The sequence below is a fragment of the Xenopus laevis genome, chromosome 9_10L (genome assembly GCF_017654675.1).
Source record: "Xenopus laevis strain J_2021 chromosome 9_10L, Xenopus_laevis_v10.1, whole genome shotgun sequence".
Lineage (NCBI taxonomy): Eukaryota > Metazoa > Chordata > Amphibia > Anura > Pipidae > Xenopus > Xenopus laevis.
Genome location: NC_054387.1, coordinates 101,423,255 through 101,445,372, shown reverse-complemented (window position 1 = coordinate 101,445,372; position 22,118 = coordinate 101,423,255). Strand labels below are relative to the sequence as shown.

The window sequence follows — 22,118 nt, the reverse complement described above, 5'->3', positions numbered from 1 at the left end:
AAAAAATCCCCACTGGTAGAACAGCTTAAGAAACCTGGAAGGAAGCTGTGCTCATTTTGTATACCTCCATGTATGTTCTTGTTGCTGTTGGTCTTCAGCAACCTATTTACTTGGCCATTAGACCGTGGGATTTAACCACTGAATGGCATCCAGCAGTGAGTTGTGTTTTGTGATGATAAGACATATTTAAGATGAAATACTTATTTTTCTGGGCTTATCTCTCCTTACATGGGCATTACATCCATAAACATCAGACCTCTCATAATATTTAATGTGTTTGGTGCATTCTTCAAAACAAATGAAGTGATCATGTCTCATTTATGGAAAGGGGGCATTACTGATAAACCTGTGAAGTATAAAGTTAATCCTTAAATGGCTAAATTACTTGGATGTTTTTTCTTTATCCCTTGGATAAATCATCTAGTACGCAACTGGTATGTGCTTGCAGAAATATAACAACTTTTCAAAGCCATAGGGCATATTAACCAAAGAAATACAATCTCAACATTAATGCTGCTGCATTTGCACAAACACAGCTTTCCAGTTCAGCTTTCCTTACTCTAAGAAGTATTCAAGTATTTCGTTGCAAGGAGTTAATTGTTCTAAAGAACTTCTTTTCTGTCCACATTTTCCCTAGGTCACAAATGTCAGTGGCATTTACATATATCTTGACTCATCTTGACTCATTTTGCCATGAACATATACTTTTCTATACCAGGGCACATCAATCTAAAAAGACTAGACATTCTTGCCTATCTCCCTGGTCAATAGAGTTTTATGCAAGTGTGCTGTGCAGTAGAGTTTTTTGGAGAACAGAATCTTGAGCCACCCCCCCCTAAATGTTTGTTACATGTATCTACTGTTTCCAAAGATTTACTTTGTATAATAGATTTTCATTGCATATAAACATTTCCCCATTGATTATCCAGTAAAGAAGTAAGATCTTTGGTAGAACATGAATTATACTACAAGTGTATCATTCTGTAATGTTTTAACACACATGGAAACTGGCCATATATGAAAATATATGTTTCATGATGTCACCAAAAGATCAGATCTCTTCTTGATTTGGCCACTCGTGGGGTGGGCTAAATCAGGTTCTTCTGATTGGGCAACAATTGAAGCCTATGCAGGAGCATGTATGGATGAATATTACGTAAGCAGTTTTATGTGGTCTTTGCTTAGAGAATGTAAATCTGGCTGATAACAGGGCAGATAATTTGCCCCTACAAATGGGCCAATATGCTACCATCTCAGACTGAAAGGGCCATCCAAAATATATTATTGGCCCATGTAAAGTCACTTTACTAATATATATTTATGTAAGTTAGTTTTTCTTGAAAAAATTCAGATTTTCAGTTTTCAGAGACTTTTATCTTTCTTAACAATTTCTAGAGTTGCAGATCATACTCTGGTGCTTATGTACTAGGGAGAACTCTTGTTTTTGGAATAACTTCAGAACAGATGTTTGTTACTAATACAATACATTACATGGGAATATCTTGTACAAGGATGGTAATGAGCTGTCAAGTTGATCACAGTTACCAGCCCAGGCATACTAGATACACTTATTCTTTTTTGATTTCCCTGTTAACATTTAAATTTCACATGCCAATGTTTCATTGGAATTTTCTTTATGTTAGGTTCATATTTACCTTTGTGAAGCAACATGTACAGATGGAGCAGACTTAAAGATAAAATGTATGCTTATAAAATGTATAGGATTAAAAAATGCAGCAACCCTCTTTCCATTTGGACATTGTAAGAGACACTTATCATGGTACAAGAATGAACTCTGAATCTGGCACATTGTTCAGATTTCCATTGTGTTGCTTTTTTGATGCTCCCCATTCTTAATTATATTTTTATTGTTCTTGCATTAAGAAGGTGACACTTTTGGGCAATGCTGTGTATCATTATTAATAAAGATCAATCAGGATAAGCCAGTCCATAACGAAGTTTCGATTTGCTATATGTATGGGACCTGTTATCCAGAATGCTAGGGACCAGGGGTTTTCCGGATAACGGATCTTTCCATAATTGGATCTTCATACCTTACTCCAACTAGAAAACAATTTAAATATTAATTAAAGCCAATAGGCTGTTTTGCTTCCAATATGGATTAGTTACAGTATATCTTAGTTTTGATCAAATACAGGGTAATGTTTTATTATCATAGAGAAAAAGAATATCATTTGTAAAAATTTTGATTATTTAAATAAAATGGAGTCTATTGGAGACTTTCCGTAATTCGGAGCTTTCTGGATAATGGGTTTCCAGATTGCATATGTGTACAAACTATGATTTCTTATCAAAATAGAATGAATCCGGAAGGCAGGCCTGTACTTTAATTCCATGTCATGGATCAACATAAAATATTGCCTCTTAGATTTAGTGCAGGTATGGGACCTGTTATAAAGAATGCTTGGGACCTGGGGCTTTCTGGGTAATGGATCTTTCTGTAAATTGGATCTTCATACCTTAAGTCTGCATAGAAAATCATGTAAACATTAAATAAACCCAATAGGGGGTTTTGCTTCCAATAAGGATTAATTGTATCTGAGCTTGGATCAAGTACAAGGTACTGTTTTATTAAAAACTGGGATTGTTTGGATAAAATGGAGTCTATAACCCTTCCGTAATTTGAAGCTATCTGCATAATGGGTTTCCAGATAATGGATTCCATACCGGTATTTTAAGACAGTCGTTTTTTTCAGGGTCTGAAATATGAATTCCATGGATAACTCAGCTATTGATAAATGTCTATTTCGATTGATTCAGTTAAACTGGCATATTGAGCAATCCTGATGGACTACCAGTTGTATGCTCCCAAACAGATCAAATCTCTCTCTCTCTCTCTCTCTCTCTCTCTCTCTCTCTCTGTATTTTTAGTAGTTAAAATAAATGTATTATAAAGTACATGTGCAGCCGACGTGAGTTCGGCTGCACATTTTGGACTTATGAACTCAATTGCGTTACCCCTAGGGGCCTTAAGAGTTCACTATCACTGAACTGCTTTCTGTAGATAGGAGTCCTAGTCAACACTATTGCTAATTACTTTTCGAAATTTGAGGTTCGGGGAAGGAACAAGATGAAAATTTGTTAGATACATATCCCCTTTAATATACTTACTAAGATATAATATAGCAGTAGAGAGTCTGTGGACTTGTTTTTAACAAACCAGTAACAATAAAATATAGATTTTAACTGTGTATACTTATCCCGAATAGATGACACAAATGTAGTATTTAGAGCACTATTGTATTCATTTTATTAACACTTAATGAGTATTCATAGTTGTCACTAGATGTAATTTGATTGGCACACTATCATTTTATTACATTTGAGATATGATATTTATTTTTAAATAGACTACTTGGCAAAAGATCTCACTTTAATGTGTTATTATTCATCAATTATGTCACTCTTTCCTGATTGGTACACATAAGGTATATGTATGTAATTGGATTATGGACATGGTTGCCTTGAGAAACGTCACGCCGGCGACATATGCACTTTATAATACATTTATTTTAACTACTAAAAATACCGGTGTTGCTGGTCTTCTTTCAACATACATGGAACTCCTTACCATGCACCCGGGGATGATTTCAAAGCGGAGTGCTGCCCTGAATGAAATAATATTCTATATTCTATAAATCTGTCCTATATACCTCAAACAAAATCATATTAAATATGTATTACTTTCATGTATTAATCTGATGTCTGGTAAAAAAAAATACAAATTTATTATATATGTGTATAATAGTAACACTCGGCAATTGTAAACAAGAAAAATTATCTTTTTGCAGAAGATACATTCAGATGCTGCATTATTCAGCTTGTATGGGTTTGTCTAGATATTTCCTAGACTCAACATATAATTCCCTTTCTCGTATGGTGTCACTGGGGCTTCCTGCAATTTCTCTCTCTCACAGGATCAAGAATATTTGACAGACTGCCTGAAGGTTCTGATATCATTCTGACACAGTCAGTTCTTCATTTGCCTGTTCTATATTATTTCTTGGGGCAAAGTTACAATGTTGGGATGTGATTTGGTCTTCATAGTTGTTTTATTTTTTTTTAAACAAAGCTTTTTGACAAGGTAAATTAGACTTGTAGAACAGGCTTGTGCGTTGTGTGTTATCAAACAGTATCTCTCCAAAGGAGCAGTGTTCTCCATGGAGAATAATAATAAGCAAAAACATTTCATGTTATTTATACTATGGTTTTGTAGGTTGTTTGGTCCCATTTGTGTTTACATACCAGTCTGTTTTTGCATACTAGCAGGGATAGAATGTCACTTGAGGCGATGTATAAATATGTGTCTAAACATATCTTCAAAATATTTGTCAAATCCCACACTTGTACCAAGAATTTAAAGGTTTAGATGGTATATATTTATGCATTTAAAATTCAAGTTTTTCTTCTGCTTCATTCAGAAATGTTATTTTCTCCACGTTAAATAATATTGCTCTGTGTGTGAGTTCTCCAATCTAAGCAAGATGGTTAGTACTGCTTTTGCTAGTAATAAAAATAGTCTCTCAAGTACCAGGAATAACCAGCCCTCAATATTTTTCAGTCCCATACTACTTCACATAGACCAGATAAAATAAGATAAGAAAACCTTATCTCCCTAATTCAATCCCAGAATTCCCCATAGACAAATATTACGTTTTCATGAGATAATATAGATTATACCTACACACATATCTCATAGGTTAAATCTGGCCCTATAGGATGCATGATTCAGGCAGTAAGCAAGTAGTGATCCTTAACCTCTGAATCAGAACATGGGATGTCACAGCTTTAGATAATCTATAAAGAGCTAAAGGGGTGGTTCACACCTTTCTGTTTCTGTAATAGAATGGTCAATTCTAAGCAACTTTTCCATTGGGCTTCATCATTTATTTTTTTAATTATTTGTTTTTTTCTTCTGACTCTTTCCAGCTTTCACTGGCCCCATCTAAGAAATGCTACAGATTTATTGTATTGCTCCTATTTAATACTCAACTCTCTATTTGAGGCCTCTCCTATTCATAGTCCATGCATGGTTGCTAGGGTAATTTGTACCTTTGCTGAAATTATAAATTGGAACGCTGTTGAATAAAAATATTAAATAAAAAGCAAAATTACTCAAAAACCGCAAGTAATACAAAATGAAAAACAGTTACATACTAAAAGTTAATGCTAAGGTAAACAACTCCTTTAACCATAGAGTATTAGGAAGGTCTCTGATACCTTTTAGCTTTTCTAAAGGTATCACTTTGTTGCCAAACAATTACTATTTTGATGATATACATTTGAAGCCAGATATTAGGAGAGGTGGAGTGCAGGTGAACTTAGGGAACTTGTGATTGCCCTTCAATGGTGACTCTAGCTGGTATGCTTCAAACTTCAATTGCTTATGTGCAAGGTGATATATCAGAGAAGAGAGAACCCAGTGTGTTTTAGTAGTTAGGAGTGCCTCCACAGCAGATCTGTATGGTCAGCCATGATAGTGAGTGGGGGTTATCTCTTTTGAGAGCATAGATATTTATGGGTCAGTTGGACAGCAAGGTAATACAGATGTAGATCTGGGAAGGCCATACTCCATCCCCACCCCTATCAGATGGCCACATAAGGGTTTTGAATTGTAAGGGCCTGGACCTTTCTGATACATTTAACAGAGAGTTAATCAATACAGGGGAAATTCTACATTTCTCTTAGAAAAAAATGCAATTGAAAATAGCTCTATACACTGTATTTATCTCCTCTTATGCTATGTATGAAGCTATTACTAGATTTAGTTTTTTTGTTGTATCACAGATTCTCTGCCATCTAATTGTTGAAAGGTTATTGATGCTCACAATGGGTAAAAGAATGGCCATTTATGTGCATTTGTATGGCGTAAAGTGCTGCTAGAAAGCCTTATTGAGCTTTACAAGCACAATGATGTTTTAAAGAGGAGATAAAACCCAATGAAGCCTCTTGAATCATCAAAGAAAGTAATTTAGAGCACCAACAATATTCTGGCAAAAAGCCCAAAACTTGCTGTTTGTAAATGGAAAACAATTATTTCTTATCTGAGTGGCATGGATTTATACTATTTGAAGAAGTATTGCAGCATTTACTTTCATTGTTTTCTCTGCCCACAGAATATTTTCCTTCCATTCATGTACAGTGCAGAAGCATACAGATAGAATTCTATATTGCCAGCTCACATCATTCCATAATACACAGGTATGGGATCCGTTTTTTGCAAACACATTATCCAGAATGTTATCCAGAAAGCAGAATTTAGCTGTCCAGGCATGGGATCATTTATCCAGAAATCTCTGAATTATGGAAAGGCCAACCCCATGAACTCCATTGGAATGACATAGTTCCAATTTTTTAAATGACTTCCGTTTTCTCTGTATAAATAAAACAGTACCTTGTATTTGATCCCAACTAAGATATACAGTGATTAATATTTATTGTAGGCAAATTAATGCTATTTTGCTTAATTACTGTTTTTAGGAGATTTAAGGTATGGAGAGCCAAGGTCCCAAGCATTCTAGATAGCAGGTCTCATACCTGTATTAAATAACCAAGTGGGTTGTTACTTTCTGTCACTGGTCACTTATACAGGTATGGGATCCGTTATCCAGAAACCCGTTATCCAGAAAGCTCTGAATTACGTAAATGTTGTCTCCCATAGACTCCATTTTATCCAAATTATCCACATATATAAATATGATTTCCTGTTTCTCTGTAATAATAGAACAGTACCTTGTACTTGATCCTAACTAAGTTATAATTAATCCTTATTGGAAGCAAAACCCACCTATTGGCTTTATTTAATGTTTACATGATTTTCTAGTAGACTTAAGATATGAAGATAAAAATTATGGAAAGATCCATTATCCGGAACCCCCCAGGTCCTGAGCATTCAGGATAACAGGTCCCATACCTGTATTGCCTTTAAACATCCCACTTCATAAACAGTGCCACCTTTTCTATGGGCTTGTATTTGTATGTATTCATTGTATTTATTTGTTGTACAGGTATGGGACCTGTTATGCAGAATGCTCAGGACCTGGGGTATTCCATAATGTGGGTCCCCAATTTCCATAATTTGTTTTGTTACTACAGCAAAAAAAGGAAATACTTTTTAAAAAATTTGAATTTTTTGTTTGGAATATAGTCTATGGGATATGACTTTCCCATAATTCATAACTTTGTGGATAACGGGTTTGCGGATAATGGATCCCATACCCATATAACTTTATATAATATAAATTGTATGCTGCTGTGCAGAATAATTTCCCACAATATCTAGCATGTTTATCTGTTAATGCTGTAACAGATAAACATGTCTCCTTTAGTATGTTTGAATAGTTAGCCTAGAAATCAATCGGTCTACAAGATCAACATATGCAGAGGGAGCTCTCTTTCTTCACTGAATTTCGCTATTTGGAGACATTTTATAAATACAGAACAAAGACACCATTCAGAGCAAATGATTTTTAATGGGACATTATTGTGCAGCCACCCTTTGAAGAAATATTAATAATAATAAATAAGAGAGGAGAAATAAACCTTAAAAAAGAAATAGGGCAGTTGTGCTGCACATTTATGTTATGATGTTCTGTACTAGGCCACTACTGCCGTTTATCAGGGAAGATCTGTGACCCAAATGCCCCTAGTATCTTATTTTCAGCTGATTCACTGCCCATGCTCTGTGCTGCTGTCAATTACCTGAGCTTAGGGACCTACTGACAATATACTGTATATATAGAATAGAAATGTTACAACAGGGCAGCTAAGAACCAGTGCAATTTTCTCATATTATACTTAGTGATTTGCTACAACCCCTAAGATTTACTTCTCAACAACTGCTCAGATCACACTGAGCATATCCAGTGCCACTGCCATTCCTGGCAAGTTCCCCTTTAGGCAGCTCCTGTGAAAATTTTGAAGGACCGTTGCTGGACCTTTCTGCTGGTTCAGTATATAAATATGACATTTATAGCCATATTTATCTTTAGGGTAAAGGCTTTTGGATTATACATGTATGTATCAGGAAACTGTGATTTTAGCTCATTTACAGATAGGATTTTTTTAGCATGTTGATAGAGATTCTTTATATTTGCTTCAGTACTAAAACCTGTCTAAACAGTTTATGGGGTATATTAATCAAAAAGTGAAGTTAGAAATCACCACAGTCCTCTAGAGTCAAATTCCACCACTCTCCATTCATTTCTATGGGAGCATTTCTATGGGAGTAATTATGAATGGGTTAAAGTGAAAGTTCATCCTTTGATAAATACGCCTTTCAAAACCCCATAGAAAGGACTGTGACAATCTTTAACTTTACTTTTTGATAAATATACCCCTTTGTGTTATCTGTTATATTTGAGTTACAGGCTATTTAATGTTGTAAATATTTAAAAGCTAAAAACCTGCATGTACAAGGTATATTTTGCTTTCAACCATCCAGAAGTTACTTAAATGTAAATCGTCGTTCATGTTGTGATCCTTCTTGGAAAGGCAAGAATTTTACAAAGGGAGGATTACATTGAGGACATGCCATCATGAAAGAGAACACCATGAAAATAGAGAGTACATTACAGGAATGCTAAATTACCCTCTAAAAGGTGTCATTAAAAGGAAAGGTTTAATATCTGAATACCTTGTCCGGGACATTTAGGCCATATGTATTATTACTTTTGAATATCATTTTTTGTCCGCCCCCTCCCTATTCAGTCCCAAAAAGTGCTTTCAATGCCATTTTGTGAAGTATCTACCTCACCCTGTATTGTTGAGATATATCAAAGAAATAACAAAAACCATAGCTTTTTTTAATTTAAAAATAGGCCTATCTATTGCACTCGTGTTGACTCAAGTCTTATTTATTGCACTCATGTTGAACATGGGATATATTTTCCCATATCCATACAGTAATAACTACATAATACTTAATACACATAAACTGGGTCTCTTCATACAACCAATGTACTGCCAGGAACTGAAGAATTGGACTATGCTCTGTGGCAATATCTGAGGTCTAGGGTACATGACAGAACTAATGGCAAAAAACCCAGATGTAATCAATAAAAAATGTATTATATATATATATATATGTATGTATATATATGTATATATATGTATATATATATATATATATATATATATATATATATATATATATATATATATATATATCTATATATATATATATATATATATCTATATATATATATATATATATATATACACATATATACATATATATATATATATATATATATATGAATGGGCTTTACATTGGTACTCTAAACCATTAAACCCTTTTTAAGGAGACTTTTTTTCAACATATAAAAAGCTTTATGGCAAATTGCTGAATTACATGAAGTTGGTGGAAAAGTTTGCCACCACTTCCTATGCCGTCTGCTCATAATTTCTTTCTACGAGATTTAAATATACATTTGACATTTTTGAAATGTGCTCTCTATCTGGTGTGCTAAAACGTGGCAGTTGCTACAATAACACATTCTGTGAAACTGATTTGGCTCACTAACTTTGCGAAGGCCTATGGAAATGAATTATATTTACTGGCACATCAAGGCGGCACACTGATTTTTTTTTTTTCATTTTCCTTTTTTTTTTAGAAAAGCAACTTTGATGTACTAGTGGAGGATATTTTGTTTTCCTTTAGATTGATACATTAATTAAAATAAGGTGATTAATCCTGCCTTGATTTTCATATCCGTGTTTCCTTTTAGCTATATGCTATTTCGTTGGCAATGTACTTTGATAATTTCTTTATTATTTGGGATTAGAATTATTATAGAAAAACAATCTCTTTAATTTAAATGATGATATAAGTGCAGTCATTACATGAGAATACTGAAACATTTTTGTCACCCCTTTAAAATGTTTAGTTGTCAAACACATGGATCTATATTGGTCAAAGAGATGTCACTATTTGCCGAATCGATCCTGTATTGTGTTTTGTTCTTCCACTGCACACAATAGAAAATAAATTCCAAATCCACTTGGGCTCTATTAAAAAATCAAAAAGCCTTTGGTGAATGTCAGTTTGTTACAAGACTTTTCAATTAGGAAAGTGTAATCAAATGCAAACTGCTTGAAAGCCTGCAGGATTCCCCCGTGCAAATGTTAAGAAATTTGCCTTCTCATGTCTTTAGCATACTGTATTAAGCCATTGATAGACCATTCGTTAATTTCAAACACTTTACTCACATCCAAAGTTTGACAATAAGAAGAAAATTGGTTATTATGAATGTCCCACTTATTAACATTACCAAAACAGTATCTTGTAGAGTTAAGTCACTCTAAAGCAAGTGGACTTTGAATTTTCTCACAAATCCACTCAAAATGATATAATATTTTTCAGTCATATCCCCATATGTAATAACCAACACTAAAGCTTGCCATGGGGTAGTAACCCATAGCAAACAATAAGATGCTGGTTTTTAAACAGGTGATCAATAAATGCCGCCTGCTGATTGGTTACTAGGGATTAGAAACATAGAAGTCCCCAATGAGATAGAACTACAAAGCAGCAGCCTAAGTGTTTTTATGCAGGTCATGGAACTTCAAGGTTACTTCTAGCATCTTCATATTTTAAATTGGGAGGATACATTATTTTGGAGAATTTATATTGTACAAAATATATATGGCTCTTGTGTATTCAATTGTACATTTCTAAAAAGGCTCAATACAACATACCTCCCAACATTCTGAAAATAAAAAGAGGGACAAAAAGTATTGACAAGCTGCAAAATTTTTTGACCATGCCAATTTTATGGACACACCCCCTAATTACCATGTCCATTTTACAAAATTTGCCAGGTTTTGGAAAGTTTGAACACATTTCTGGACATTTTAGGGGCCCATTTACTTAGCTTGAGTGAAGGAATAGAATAAAAAATACTTCAAATTTCGAATGTATTTTTTTTGGCTACTTCGACCATCGAATGGGCTGCTTCGACCTTCGACTACGACTTCGAATCGAAAGATTCGAACTAAAAATCGTTCGACTATTCGACCATTCGATAGTCAAAGTACTGTCTCTTTTAAAAAAAAAAACTTCGACCCCCTAGTTCTCCAACCTAGGCTTGGCTATCTTTTTTTGGTCGAAGAAAAATCGATGGATTAAAATCTTTCGAATCGAACGATTTGAAGGATTTAATCGTGCGATCAAACGATTTTTCGAATTGCGGTAAATCCTTCGACTTCGATATTCGAAGTCGAAGGATTTAACTTCGACAGTTGAATATCGAGGGTTAATTAACCCTCGATATTCGACCATAAGTAAATTTGCCCCTTAGTGTCAGGCTTTATGTGTTATTACAGTTTTACTAAAGAAGATGAATTGCCTTTTAAGCTGCAACTCACAGTTTCCCAAAGACACATTATATTACTAGTTGAACATTTTAAATAAATATAGGCACATTTATCAAGGGTCCAATTTCGAACTTAAAAAAATTCGAAATTCGATAGTCGAACTTTTCTTTTTGAATTTTTTTGGCCATTTTCGGTTGAATTTAAATTGTTCGATCGATCATAGAAATTGTTCGAATAGATCGATTAGAACGATTTCACCGATCGATCGAACGATTTTCCGAAAAAATACTTTGACTTTTTAAAACTTAGCCAAATTTTGGCTATAGGTTCTAGGAGGTCCCCATAGGCTAACATAGCAATTTGGCAGGTTTAAGGTGGCGAAGTGTAGAAGTTGAAGTTTTTTAAAGAGACAGTACTTCGATTTTCGAATGGACGAATATTCAACGTTTTTCAATTCGAGTCGAAGTCTACTTTGACCTATTCGATGGTCGAACTACCCAAAACTTACTTCAAAATTCGACGTTTTTGAATTCGAAAATTCACTTCGACACTTAGTAAATGGGCCCTATAATGTTAATTGTAAATGCAATTGCTATTGAAAAGAGTTTCTGTGTTTCCCTTTACTACTCATCTTGACTACTGGTGCTATTAAAATATTGTGGAAAAAGTCAACTTTCTTCTATCCCAAACGCCAATGCTTTTCCTCAGTGCTTTGCATACTAACACAGCTCAGATTCAGTAGTCTAGAATTAATATGAAAGGTCTGCCTGGAGTTGGTGAAATTGATGGCTTGACAGAGAAGAAGACTAATTTTCTTTTTATCCCAGATGCATGCATTAAAGCAAAATATCGATCTTTTCAATAGTATTTCGCTTTCTGCGTTTGTCTTGTGCAGAGTTCCAAGTGATAAACATAGAAAGAGAGTTACCATTACTGAAAATTAACATTGACTATAGAAGCAAAAAGGTGCCCTGAAGGTGAAGATGACTTTTTAGATGACTGTAGTGCTAGAAATGCCTTCTGCAGCTTGAATCTGTAAGAACGTGTAAATATTGCAGGTGCTAAGGAAAGAAGCCAACTTCAGTAAATACCTCAATAAATAAATACATAAGAGAAATTCACCTGAATTAATTACATTGTGCTACACTTTCTTTATACTTTCACAGAGTCTGTGCTGCTTTAACACATTTTACCATTGTGTGTGATATGTAAATTAAAGGGGAACTATCACAAAAATGAACATTTAATATTAGCTTCCGCATACTGAAATAAGAAACTTTCTTACAGTCAATTAAAAATTACATACTGTTTCTGAAATCAAGCTTATCTTCACTATTCCTCTCTCAACATCTGTTTCTCCTCATTCTGTCTTCATTCAGGATCCAAGTTTTGGGATATCTCCACTACTTTTTAGCTATTACTTTTTTCATTCCTACAGTGGTTCTTCTTATTCAGCTACTTGCACAAGGGCCTGAGCTCAGCAAGAGAAAGAACATGGATGGCTTTTTAGCAAGTGAGGGAATACAGGGTTATGGGAGATAGCTCATAGTACAAGTTGATCCAGGGACTAGTCCGATTGCCATTTTGGAATCAGGAAGGATTTTTTTCCACCTCTGAGGCAAATTGGAGAGGCTTCAGATGGGTTTTTTTTGCCTTCCTCTCAATCAACTAGCAGTAAGGCAGGTTAAAAGACTTAAAATTTGAACTTCATGGACGCATGTCTTTTTTTAACTTAACTTACTATGACCATAATTCCAAACTGCAGTATATTTCATGTAATAGTAGTTTACCTTTTTGTATTATAATAGCAGCCATTTTTACAATCGTTCCCAAAGTTCTTTATGTGGAAAGTCCAAATCTTTGCAGATTGTTCCATGCTTATATTTTTTTTAATTCCTATAATGCACTAGACCTCTGAAGCAGATTTATTAAATGCTAATTGTTTTCCTGTTATTGTGGTGTTCTTTTTTTCTTGAAATATAGTGTTTTGGCAAAAAAAATGTAAAGAACTGGCTCAGCTGTCAATGCATTTCCACACCTCCCCTGAATTTTTTTTTTACCAGTTATAGATAAAACGCATCCGATTCCGTTTGCCAAAAATGTGCAAGTCTGCTCCATATTCAGTTAACCAAGTTAACATTATTCGGTCCACAATGCAAGTTTATAGAATATTCAGGCAATGTAAAAATATTTAACTTACAAGAAAATGTTACAAAAGAAACATAAATAACAGATATGTTTTTTTCACTGTTGATAAAAAGTAATGCAAAAAGCTGTTTTTTTAAAGTTTGCCCCATTTGTTGATTTTTCTTGATTTACAGATCCCCTGTAGTTGAATGTGGAAATCACTGACAATATGTTAGATTCAGTTTTAAGGCTTATTTGTTTTTAGCTGCCCTTATCTCTAGCCTTGTGGGCCAATTTCTGAAAGGTCAAGATAAAAACAATTTATGTTCTGAATGGAAGAAAAAGCTTTTCTCCTTATCAAATTTTATTCATCAATGTTTATCACTTCTTGCTGGTATTTTTCTTTTGACAACAACTATAGGATGTTAAATCTAAATCTTCTAAATACCAATGGACACATTTGTCTGAATGACATTTTTTATGCCTCCACTTACTTAAGGAATGTCAATAGTTCTCAAGAAAGTTTTTAGTTGCTTTACTATGAAATATATGGGAATCTTGCACAATGCAAAAAAACTTTTATTGGGGATTTTCAAACTCAAATTCAAAGCAACAAATCATAAATACTCAAGACCGAAGAAAAAGTAGAGTATCACTCTTGAGACAATTCTCACTTTCAAGATTGTTCAAGAAAAACTGAGACTTTATTGTTTTTCTTCCCTTTAGCCTTGGGCAGGTGTTAAATGGATGTCTTTAATCTTTGACTTTCAGAAAAATGTTACCTTCAGCACATATGTACTGTATATGTGTATGCATATATTTATAGGTATGTGACCTGTTATCTTGAATCCTTAGGACCTGGGGTTTTCCAGATAAAGGGTCTTTCCGTAATTTAGATCATTAATAAATGTTATTTAGTTATTTTTTTAAGACATAAGGTATGGTACCTTATGTCTAAGAAAATTATTTAAACATTAATTAACCCCAATAGGAATGTTTTGTTTTCAATATGGATTAATTATTATATAGTTAGGATCAATATATTATATGATTTCTTTTGACATTTTTAATTGTTATGTTAGTAGACTACATAGATGGAATCTATTCAGTGGTAATACGTTATGGATATGCATTGCATTATATACATGTCCAGATAACTGTTTATTGAAGTTTAAGGCAAAACAGTCCTATTCCTTAAATATTTTAGTACCCTTACAGGAGAATTAAACCCTATAAATGAATATGGCTAGAAATGCCATATTTTATATATTGAATTTATTTAAGCAGCCTAAATCTTCAGCATCTCTATAGTAGTAATGATCCAGGCTTTCAAAGTTGTTACAGGAATTCCTCATCTTGAATATCTTGAACATAATGTGCAACATTTCTGCTCTATATATTTAGTTATTCTTTAGTTCCCCTTTAAAGGAGAAGGAAAGCTAAAATTAAGTAAGCTTTATCAGAAAGTTCTATATAAATACACCAGTAAACGCTCAAAGTAATGCTGCTCTGAATCCTCAGTCAAAAGAAACACAGCTTTTCTTTCCTTCTATTGTGTACATATGGGCTTCTGTATCAGACTTCCTGTTTTCATCTTAAACCTCCAGGACTAGGGCTTGAGCATGCTCAGTTTGCTCCTCTTTCCCTCTGTCCAGTGTCAAAAGAAACGCAGCTTTTCTTTCTTTCTGTTGTGTACATATGGGCTTCTGTACCAGACTTCCTGTTTTCATCTTAAAGGAATTGTTCAGTGTAAAAATAAAAACTGGGTAAATAGACCCGCTGACTAGCTCAGAGTTATAGAGCTGAAAAGCAGGAAGTTGGATTCTGGCTGTTTTATTAGACATCTGTTCACTCCAGCCTTTATACATTACATTTACATGGCTAACTAACTATATTAGAAACATTTTTTATTTTGCACAGCCTATTTACACAGTTTTTATTTTCACACTGAACTATTCCTTTAAACCTCCAGGACTAGGGCTTGAGCATGCTCCGTTTGCTCCTCTCTCCCTCTCCCTTTTACCCCCTCACTCTTCCCCTCCCTGCTGTAAGTGAGCTATAAGTGAGCAGGGAGAGGCTCAGGCAGGAAATTATGTCACACCAAGCTAACATGGCAGCTGCTATCTTAAACAGAGAGAACTTCAGGTATGGTAAAGCATTCTGCTGAATAAATATAGTGTAATAGCTTGCACTATTGTGGCTTATCTATTAACAATAAACTGCTTCGGTAGATTTCCTTCTCCTTTAAGACATGATTGGGTCAAAATAAATTTCATGAGAAAAATGTTTCTCTTAATGATATTTCAAATTTCTCCCTAAATATTGAGATCTTATGAGATAAGCTATGTGTTTCTCATCAAATTAAATTTGGCTCTTTAAATGTAAAATCCCTAAACCCCAGTTCCCAAGCATTCAAGGTAATTCATTGCGTACCTGTTCTGCAGAGGCTATTGCTTTGAATCCAATTCCGAGTTTATATAAAAACAAATGAAATGGCTAAAAATACCACTACTGGATGAGGATTTGTGTAAAATGTGAACTTTCAGGTCAGAAAACATGGAGAAGGCAAATACCAAATCTTTAAAAACAGATCCAGTACTTTTAGAAGTAGTAGGCTAATTACTTATTTGTTACTTACAGAAGCTTGTTTATGGAGTGTACCTTAAAAGAAGAACTTTGCTAGACTTACTCTGCAGCAACACACCCTTGACCTGTGCACTTGTTTTCTTCCCATCTAATATATGTCTGTCTTCTCTTCCTAATACATTGTATACTCCTCGGGGCAGGGACCTTGTTTCAACTGTGTATTAAAACTCCTTGCACTAAAAAAAAAACTCCAACACTGATAAAGTGTGTATACTTCTTAATCACTACTGTAGTCATAGGGGCATCCATTCCCCCATGTGGGTAGCACATCAGTGCTGGGGTCCTGAGTTCAGTCCCAGCCAGAACACTGTCTTTAAGGAAGTTGTATGTCCTCGCAGTGCATTGGTTTTCTCCCACACTCCAAAAACATCCAGGCAGGCTATTTGGCTTTTGATAAAATTGCCCTACTGTTTGTTAATGTAATAGGAACCTTAGAATGTCAGCTTCTCTGGGTCAGGAAGTAATGTGAATGATGTATTATTTCTGTAAAATGCTACAGAAATGTGTTGGCTTACTATAAATACCAGTAAATAAATATCAATTAAATATGCTACATATTAAAAAAATAGATTTAACTATTTGACGTTACAGGACCTTTAAAACATTTATTCTTACTGTCTAATTCATAATAACTATACCCTTGTTTGTGTTTCGGTTTTTGGCTTTGGTTAATTTAATCTAGTACTGTCAAATGCTTATGGCCATCTCTCAACTGGCCAACCATTCTCTTTGTGTATGAATAAGACCAGCCAGTCACATACATTGAGGACAGGGCTGCACATTGTTTTAATGACAAGACTGGATTGTGGTTTACAACACTGCAACAGGTAAGACCACACTTTGAGAGAACAAAGTCTGCCTATTATATTTAAACTCATGCCTGCATGCCTGGTAATTCCCTATATTAGTTGCCATTCAGTATTACTGTCATTTCCCACCTACAGAGTTTAACAGAGTAGAATAAGGTATTGTGATCAGTCTGAAGCTAACTGAGAATAGAAAGAGCATTCACACACATATTACAGTTATGATAGAGGCAATGGCCAGATCTTCATCCCCTTTCTAAATACAAAACAATCTTGGAAAGCAGTGTTCTGTTTTGTTTCAAAGTTTTCTCTTTTGTTAAATATATTTGTGTATAGGTTATATCTTCATAAAGGTAACTCAGTCATTTACATCAGTCTCTTTTCCCAAAATATTCTAAAATAAATAAAACATTTATATATATATTTATATAATGTACATAATGTTAATACCTCTGAGGTGATTGACACCACTGAATTGTTTTTCTGCTTGGCTGTCCCTGCATCAGATGCGCACCCACATTATATGCTACTATTGTCTATAATATAGTTTCATGTTCTGACGCATTGGCAGTTAGACAATCACACTGTGTAAAAAGCTGCACTAAATACTTAATGGTTCTTTGCATTTCTGTTTTTGTATTGCATATTTATTGTCTATGCCCCACGGTGAATTCTAGGAAACTTCACCACAAAAACAAAATATTACGGCAGTGCTTATCAATTTAAGCAATTTTTTTTCTTTTCTTGAGGCTAACATTAAATAGCAATTTATTCACTGGAATTAGCTTTCTTGAATAGCTAATACTATCTTGGGATCATTTCTTGCCTTAGATAGTTTCATTCACTTATTTCCCATACCTGAAATTGCAGTTGATGGTTATGCTACATGAAGTCATTAGAAAAATTGGATGAATAAATTCTCGTGGAATTATTGAATATATTTTAAGTGCAGAAATATAATGCCTTTGGCATGTATGACAAATTTACAAAGTTGCTAACACACTGTTTAGCTGCTCATTTGGCCCTACTCATTTGCACCATTATGCCTGTAATTTATTAATAACATCCCAATGGGGAAAAGTCATAATTTTCATTTAAAATGGCAGCTTAAGTTTATATTTCATGTCTCACTGGTTTTCTAAAGACTCAAACAGTTTTGGTAATGAACCATTAACAGTATCGTGAAGATTTTGTAATTCAATCTTTACTTTTCTCCAATCTTAACAATCCAAACAGGACATTAATTGGCAGTTTTGTAATTCTTGCAGATTTTTCTGATTTAACCATATATGCGAAACAAATGTGGGTTTGCAGAAAGATTTTGCTACTTAGCTGCTAGCATTGACACATTTATTCAAAGTGAAACTAAGGATGGACTTTTTATCACATTTATTAACACGTTCCTTCCAACAAAGGATTTACAGCATGGAAGCTTTGTAAATCTTTAGGTATCTTGTTTTTTATTGCAGTAACTATTGTTATACAATTAAATACCTATTTATAAAGCCCTGGTATTTAAACGAATGCCAAACATTTTCATGTAAATACACCATTTATACCCTGAATTTTATTACTAAAGAACGTTAATGGACATGGTGGACATGGGGATTTCCATTTGTTAAACTTGTGTAGCAAAGCAATTTTTACTTAAATTACAGGGTTGGGTGCAGGTCAGACTGGGGGAGTACGCTCCTTAACTGCTCGAGAACATTCTCTGTCTTGGGAACCAGAGGCGCACACAGAATACAGAGTGAGAAGAAGCAGGGATGGGTTGGGAGCTGTCCTCTGTTCTGACTTATGTAATAACTGCTATGTACACCGTTGTTATCTAAAAGAGTGGGCTACACCATGATTTCACAAACTCCAAACTTGAGAGTCTCCGCAGTTGACTCATTTCTTTGTCTGTATGATGAGGGAAAGGAAGAAGAGAAAAAATAGTGAGAAAGGACAGAAGTGAAGAAATAAATTAAAGAATTAAGGCACAAGTAGAAAAGAAAATATAAAACAAAAGAGAATATGTTGACAAAGAATGGAGGATGTAACTATAGAATAGAGCAGGGGTGCCCAAACTCTTTGCAACGAGGGCCAGATTTGGTGAGGTGAAAATGTGTGGGGGCCGACCATTCAGCCTGACATTCTTTGAACCATTAACATTAAATGACAGGAATCGAGTAATCATAGCAGTAATATTTGGGCACATTAGTGAAATGATCTGCCACTTGGTCTATACTGCTGCCTGTGTGCTGAAGGTGTTAGCAATAGACTCGTACTGGAACATTGTAACCCCATACATCTTTAGTTTACTGTACTGGCACGTCAGTACGTCTATTGACACCTTCAGCCCTAAAGAAGTATGCGAAAACAACGCATCTCTACGTGCCAGTACGTGGCTATTGCTAACACCTTCAGCATACAGGCAGCAGTATAGACCTAGTGGCAGATCATTTCACTAATGTGCCTTAATATTACTGCTATGGGATTCTTGATCACACTGTGCTGGGGGGCCTCATTATTATTAATTTCATAACGGAGGCTGAGGGCCGCTGTAAATTTGAAAAAGGGCCGCAATTGGCCCCCGGGCCACACTTTGGACATGCCTGGAATAGAGGAACAAGACTGGTAAGTGGAGAGGTGAGGAAAAGAATTATATTGCCGCAAATTTTTGCTGCAATTTTGCGAATTTACGTGTTCACACGTAAATTATATTTTTTGCAGAAAAATCTGAATACTTGTTTTGAAAGTCCAAACAATTATAAAAATCCTAATTAAGCAAATGAAATCCACTTTCCTGCAAATGAGGAGAAAATTACATAGATGCAATGCAATTGTATCGTCCCTTTAAGTGATAAACTGAAAAACTAAGCAGTTTTGGCAGCTTTGAGCAAGTCTTCCGCCTGCCATTTCAGTATGTGAGACATGTTTTGTGCTTGCTGAAGTGTACACCAAGACTTTGGCACCTTGTCCCATTCTCTCGCTTTAGTTAAAGTTCTCTTGTCATATTTCATTATTCCATTGGGGCTCCATCCTGCATAATTTTGCAATTACAAAATAAAATGATATTCTTGGGTGGCAATTAATTTCCGGAATTCATACAGAGTGAAAGTGCAAGAGCTTGGCAACTGTAGCTGCCTGTCATAATTTAGACATAATAACATGGTGGTTGGAAAATACATAAAATGTTGTTGTACATGGACAATTTATGTTGTTTAATCATTCAGAAAAATGAATTCAATTTAGATGAAAAAAAAATAAAAATAAATATATATATATATATATATATATATATATATATATATATATATATATATATAAATATATATATATAAATATATACTTGCTCCTTTACCAACTGTAACTGTTGGTAACAACTTATAAGGCAGGTGACAAAATTCAGAATCTGTATTTAAAGGGGAAGGAAAAGCATTTTCTACTTGTGGGTTCCAAAAGTTAGGCACCCCAGATGATTCTGTTTACTTACCTGACACCCTGGGACAGTGCTCCTGTCAGCAGAAAACTGCACCGGTCTGGGGTTTTTCCAGTGAGCACCGTGGAGCTATCGTCTTCCAGCTATTTTCTTCTTTCTTCTCGCGGCTGCGCATGCGCAGTAGAGTGGTAAGCCGAACTTTAACGAAAAGTCAGCTTTTTCATTCTACTGAGCATGTGTCTGTCCTGGCAAATTTGAAGAAAGAAGAAGCAGGAAGGCGATCGCTCTGTGGTGCTTATTGAAGAACCCCATGTCGGTGCAGTTTTCTGCTGATAGGAGCACCGGCCCTTGGTGTCAGGTAAATAGATACAATCACTTTGCTCCCCCAGGTAAAAATGCCTTTCCTTCTCCTTTCAGCCAAGGATCAGGGCAGGTAGCTAGCATATTTATCCATAGACATGTGAAGATCAAGAACCTGGCACACTGCTGGGGAACTAGTAGCAATAGTAGAAAGCTCTAGCTGGCTAATGGTGTAGATTTATATAAGGGATTTGGCACCAAACAGTGCATGGAACTTATGCCTGTGTGTCAAGTCTTACTTGCACATTTTGTGAACTAGGAATTATAACTTTGTTGCAGGGTCTCCAAGCAGCACAGATAGTTAAATGAAAACAACCTGACAGCAGTATTTATCAATACAGGTGTTATCCGAAAACCCCTTATCCAGAAAGCACCGAATTACAGAAAGGCTCCCATAGACTCCTTTATAATCAAATAATCCTAATCTTTAAAAATGATTTCCTTTTTCTCTATAATAATAAAACAGTACATTGTACTCGATCCAAACTAGGGTATAATTAATCCTTATTGGAAGCAAAACCTATTGGGTATATGTTACATGATTTTCTAGTAGACTTATAGTATGAAGATCCAAATTATGGAAAGATGAAAGATGAATTATCCGGAAAACCCCAAGCATTCTGGATAGCAGGTCCCATACCTGTTTGCTGAATGGAACTGCAGGAGTTAGTGTTAACACCAAGGGGCTTATTTATCAAGGGTCGAATTTCGAATTTGAAAAACTTCTAAATTAAAAAAGACCAACCGAAATTAAGGCAAAATTTTTTTTGCCCGAATTCGAATGGTTCAAATTGAATTAATAGCGCATTCGGTCAAATTCAATTTGAAGTTTTCCCCCAAAAAACTGTGATTTTTCCATCAATTGACTCCAAATAGGAGTACCCCATAGGCTAAAACAGCAATAAGGCAGGTTTCAGATGGTGAATGGTCGAAGTCGAATTTTTAAAGACACAGTACATGATAAATTTCGATATTCTAATTTTTTTCAAATTCGAATCGAATTTGGACTATTCCTTAGTCGAAGTACACAAAATTTTTTTGGAAATTTTAATTTTTTTCATTCGAAAATTCACCTTGACCTTTGATAATTCTGCCCCCAGGTGTAAAAATCATGAAACCTAATAAAAAAAAACTTGTCCATCTAACAGCTGGTGATGTCATGTATTAATTGTCCTTTGCAAATTGTAAAATCTTTCTTTTCTTTGAGCTTTAAAGGAGTAAGAAAGGCTAAAAGTAATTAAGCATTATTAGAAAGGTCTATATAAATACACCAGTAAACCCTCAAAGTAATGCTGCTCTGAGTCCTCTGTCAAAAGAAACACCACATTTCTTTCCTTCTTTTGTGTACACATGGGCTTCTGTATCAGACTTCCTTCTTTCAGCTTAATCCTCCAGGGCACGGCCTTGAGCATGCTCAG

The 22,118-nt window shown here is 34.8% G+C and overlaps 1 protein-coding gene across 4 annotated transcripts in view; it reads left to right on the top strand.

Moving 5' to 3' along the window:
* The window catches only part of snx29.L (sorting nexin 29 L homeolog), a 290,583-nt gene that overhangs the window by 156,667 nt on the left and 111,798 nt on the right, over positions 1-22,118 (top strand). The window contains exon 19 of one of the 4 annotated variants that reach the window (XM_041575892.1): positions 6,138-6,197. The exons of the other annotated variants lie outside the window; for them this stretch is intronic. Coding sequence (XP_041431826.1) covers positions 6,138-6,182 — 45 coding nt within the window. The 3' untranslated portion in view covers positions 6,183-6,197. Of the gene's footprint in view, positions 1-6,137; positions 6,198-22,118 lie in introns of those variants that run through there. 4 annotated transcript variants of the gene reach the window in all.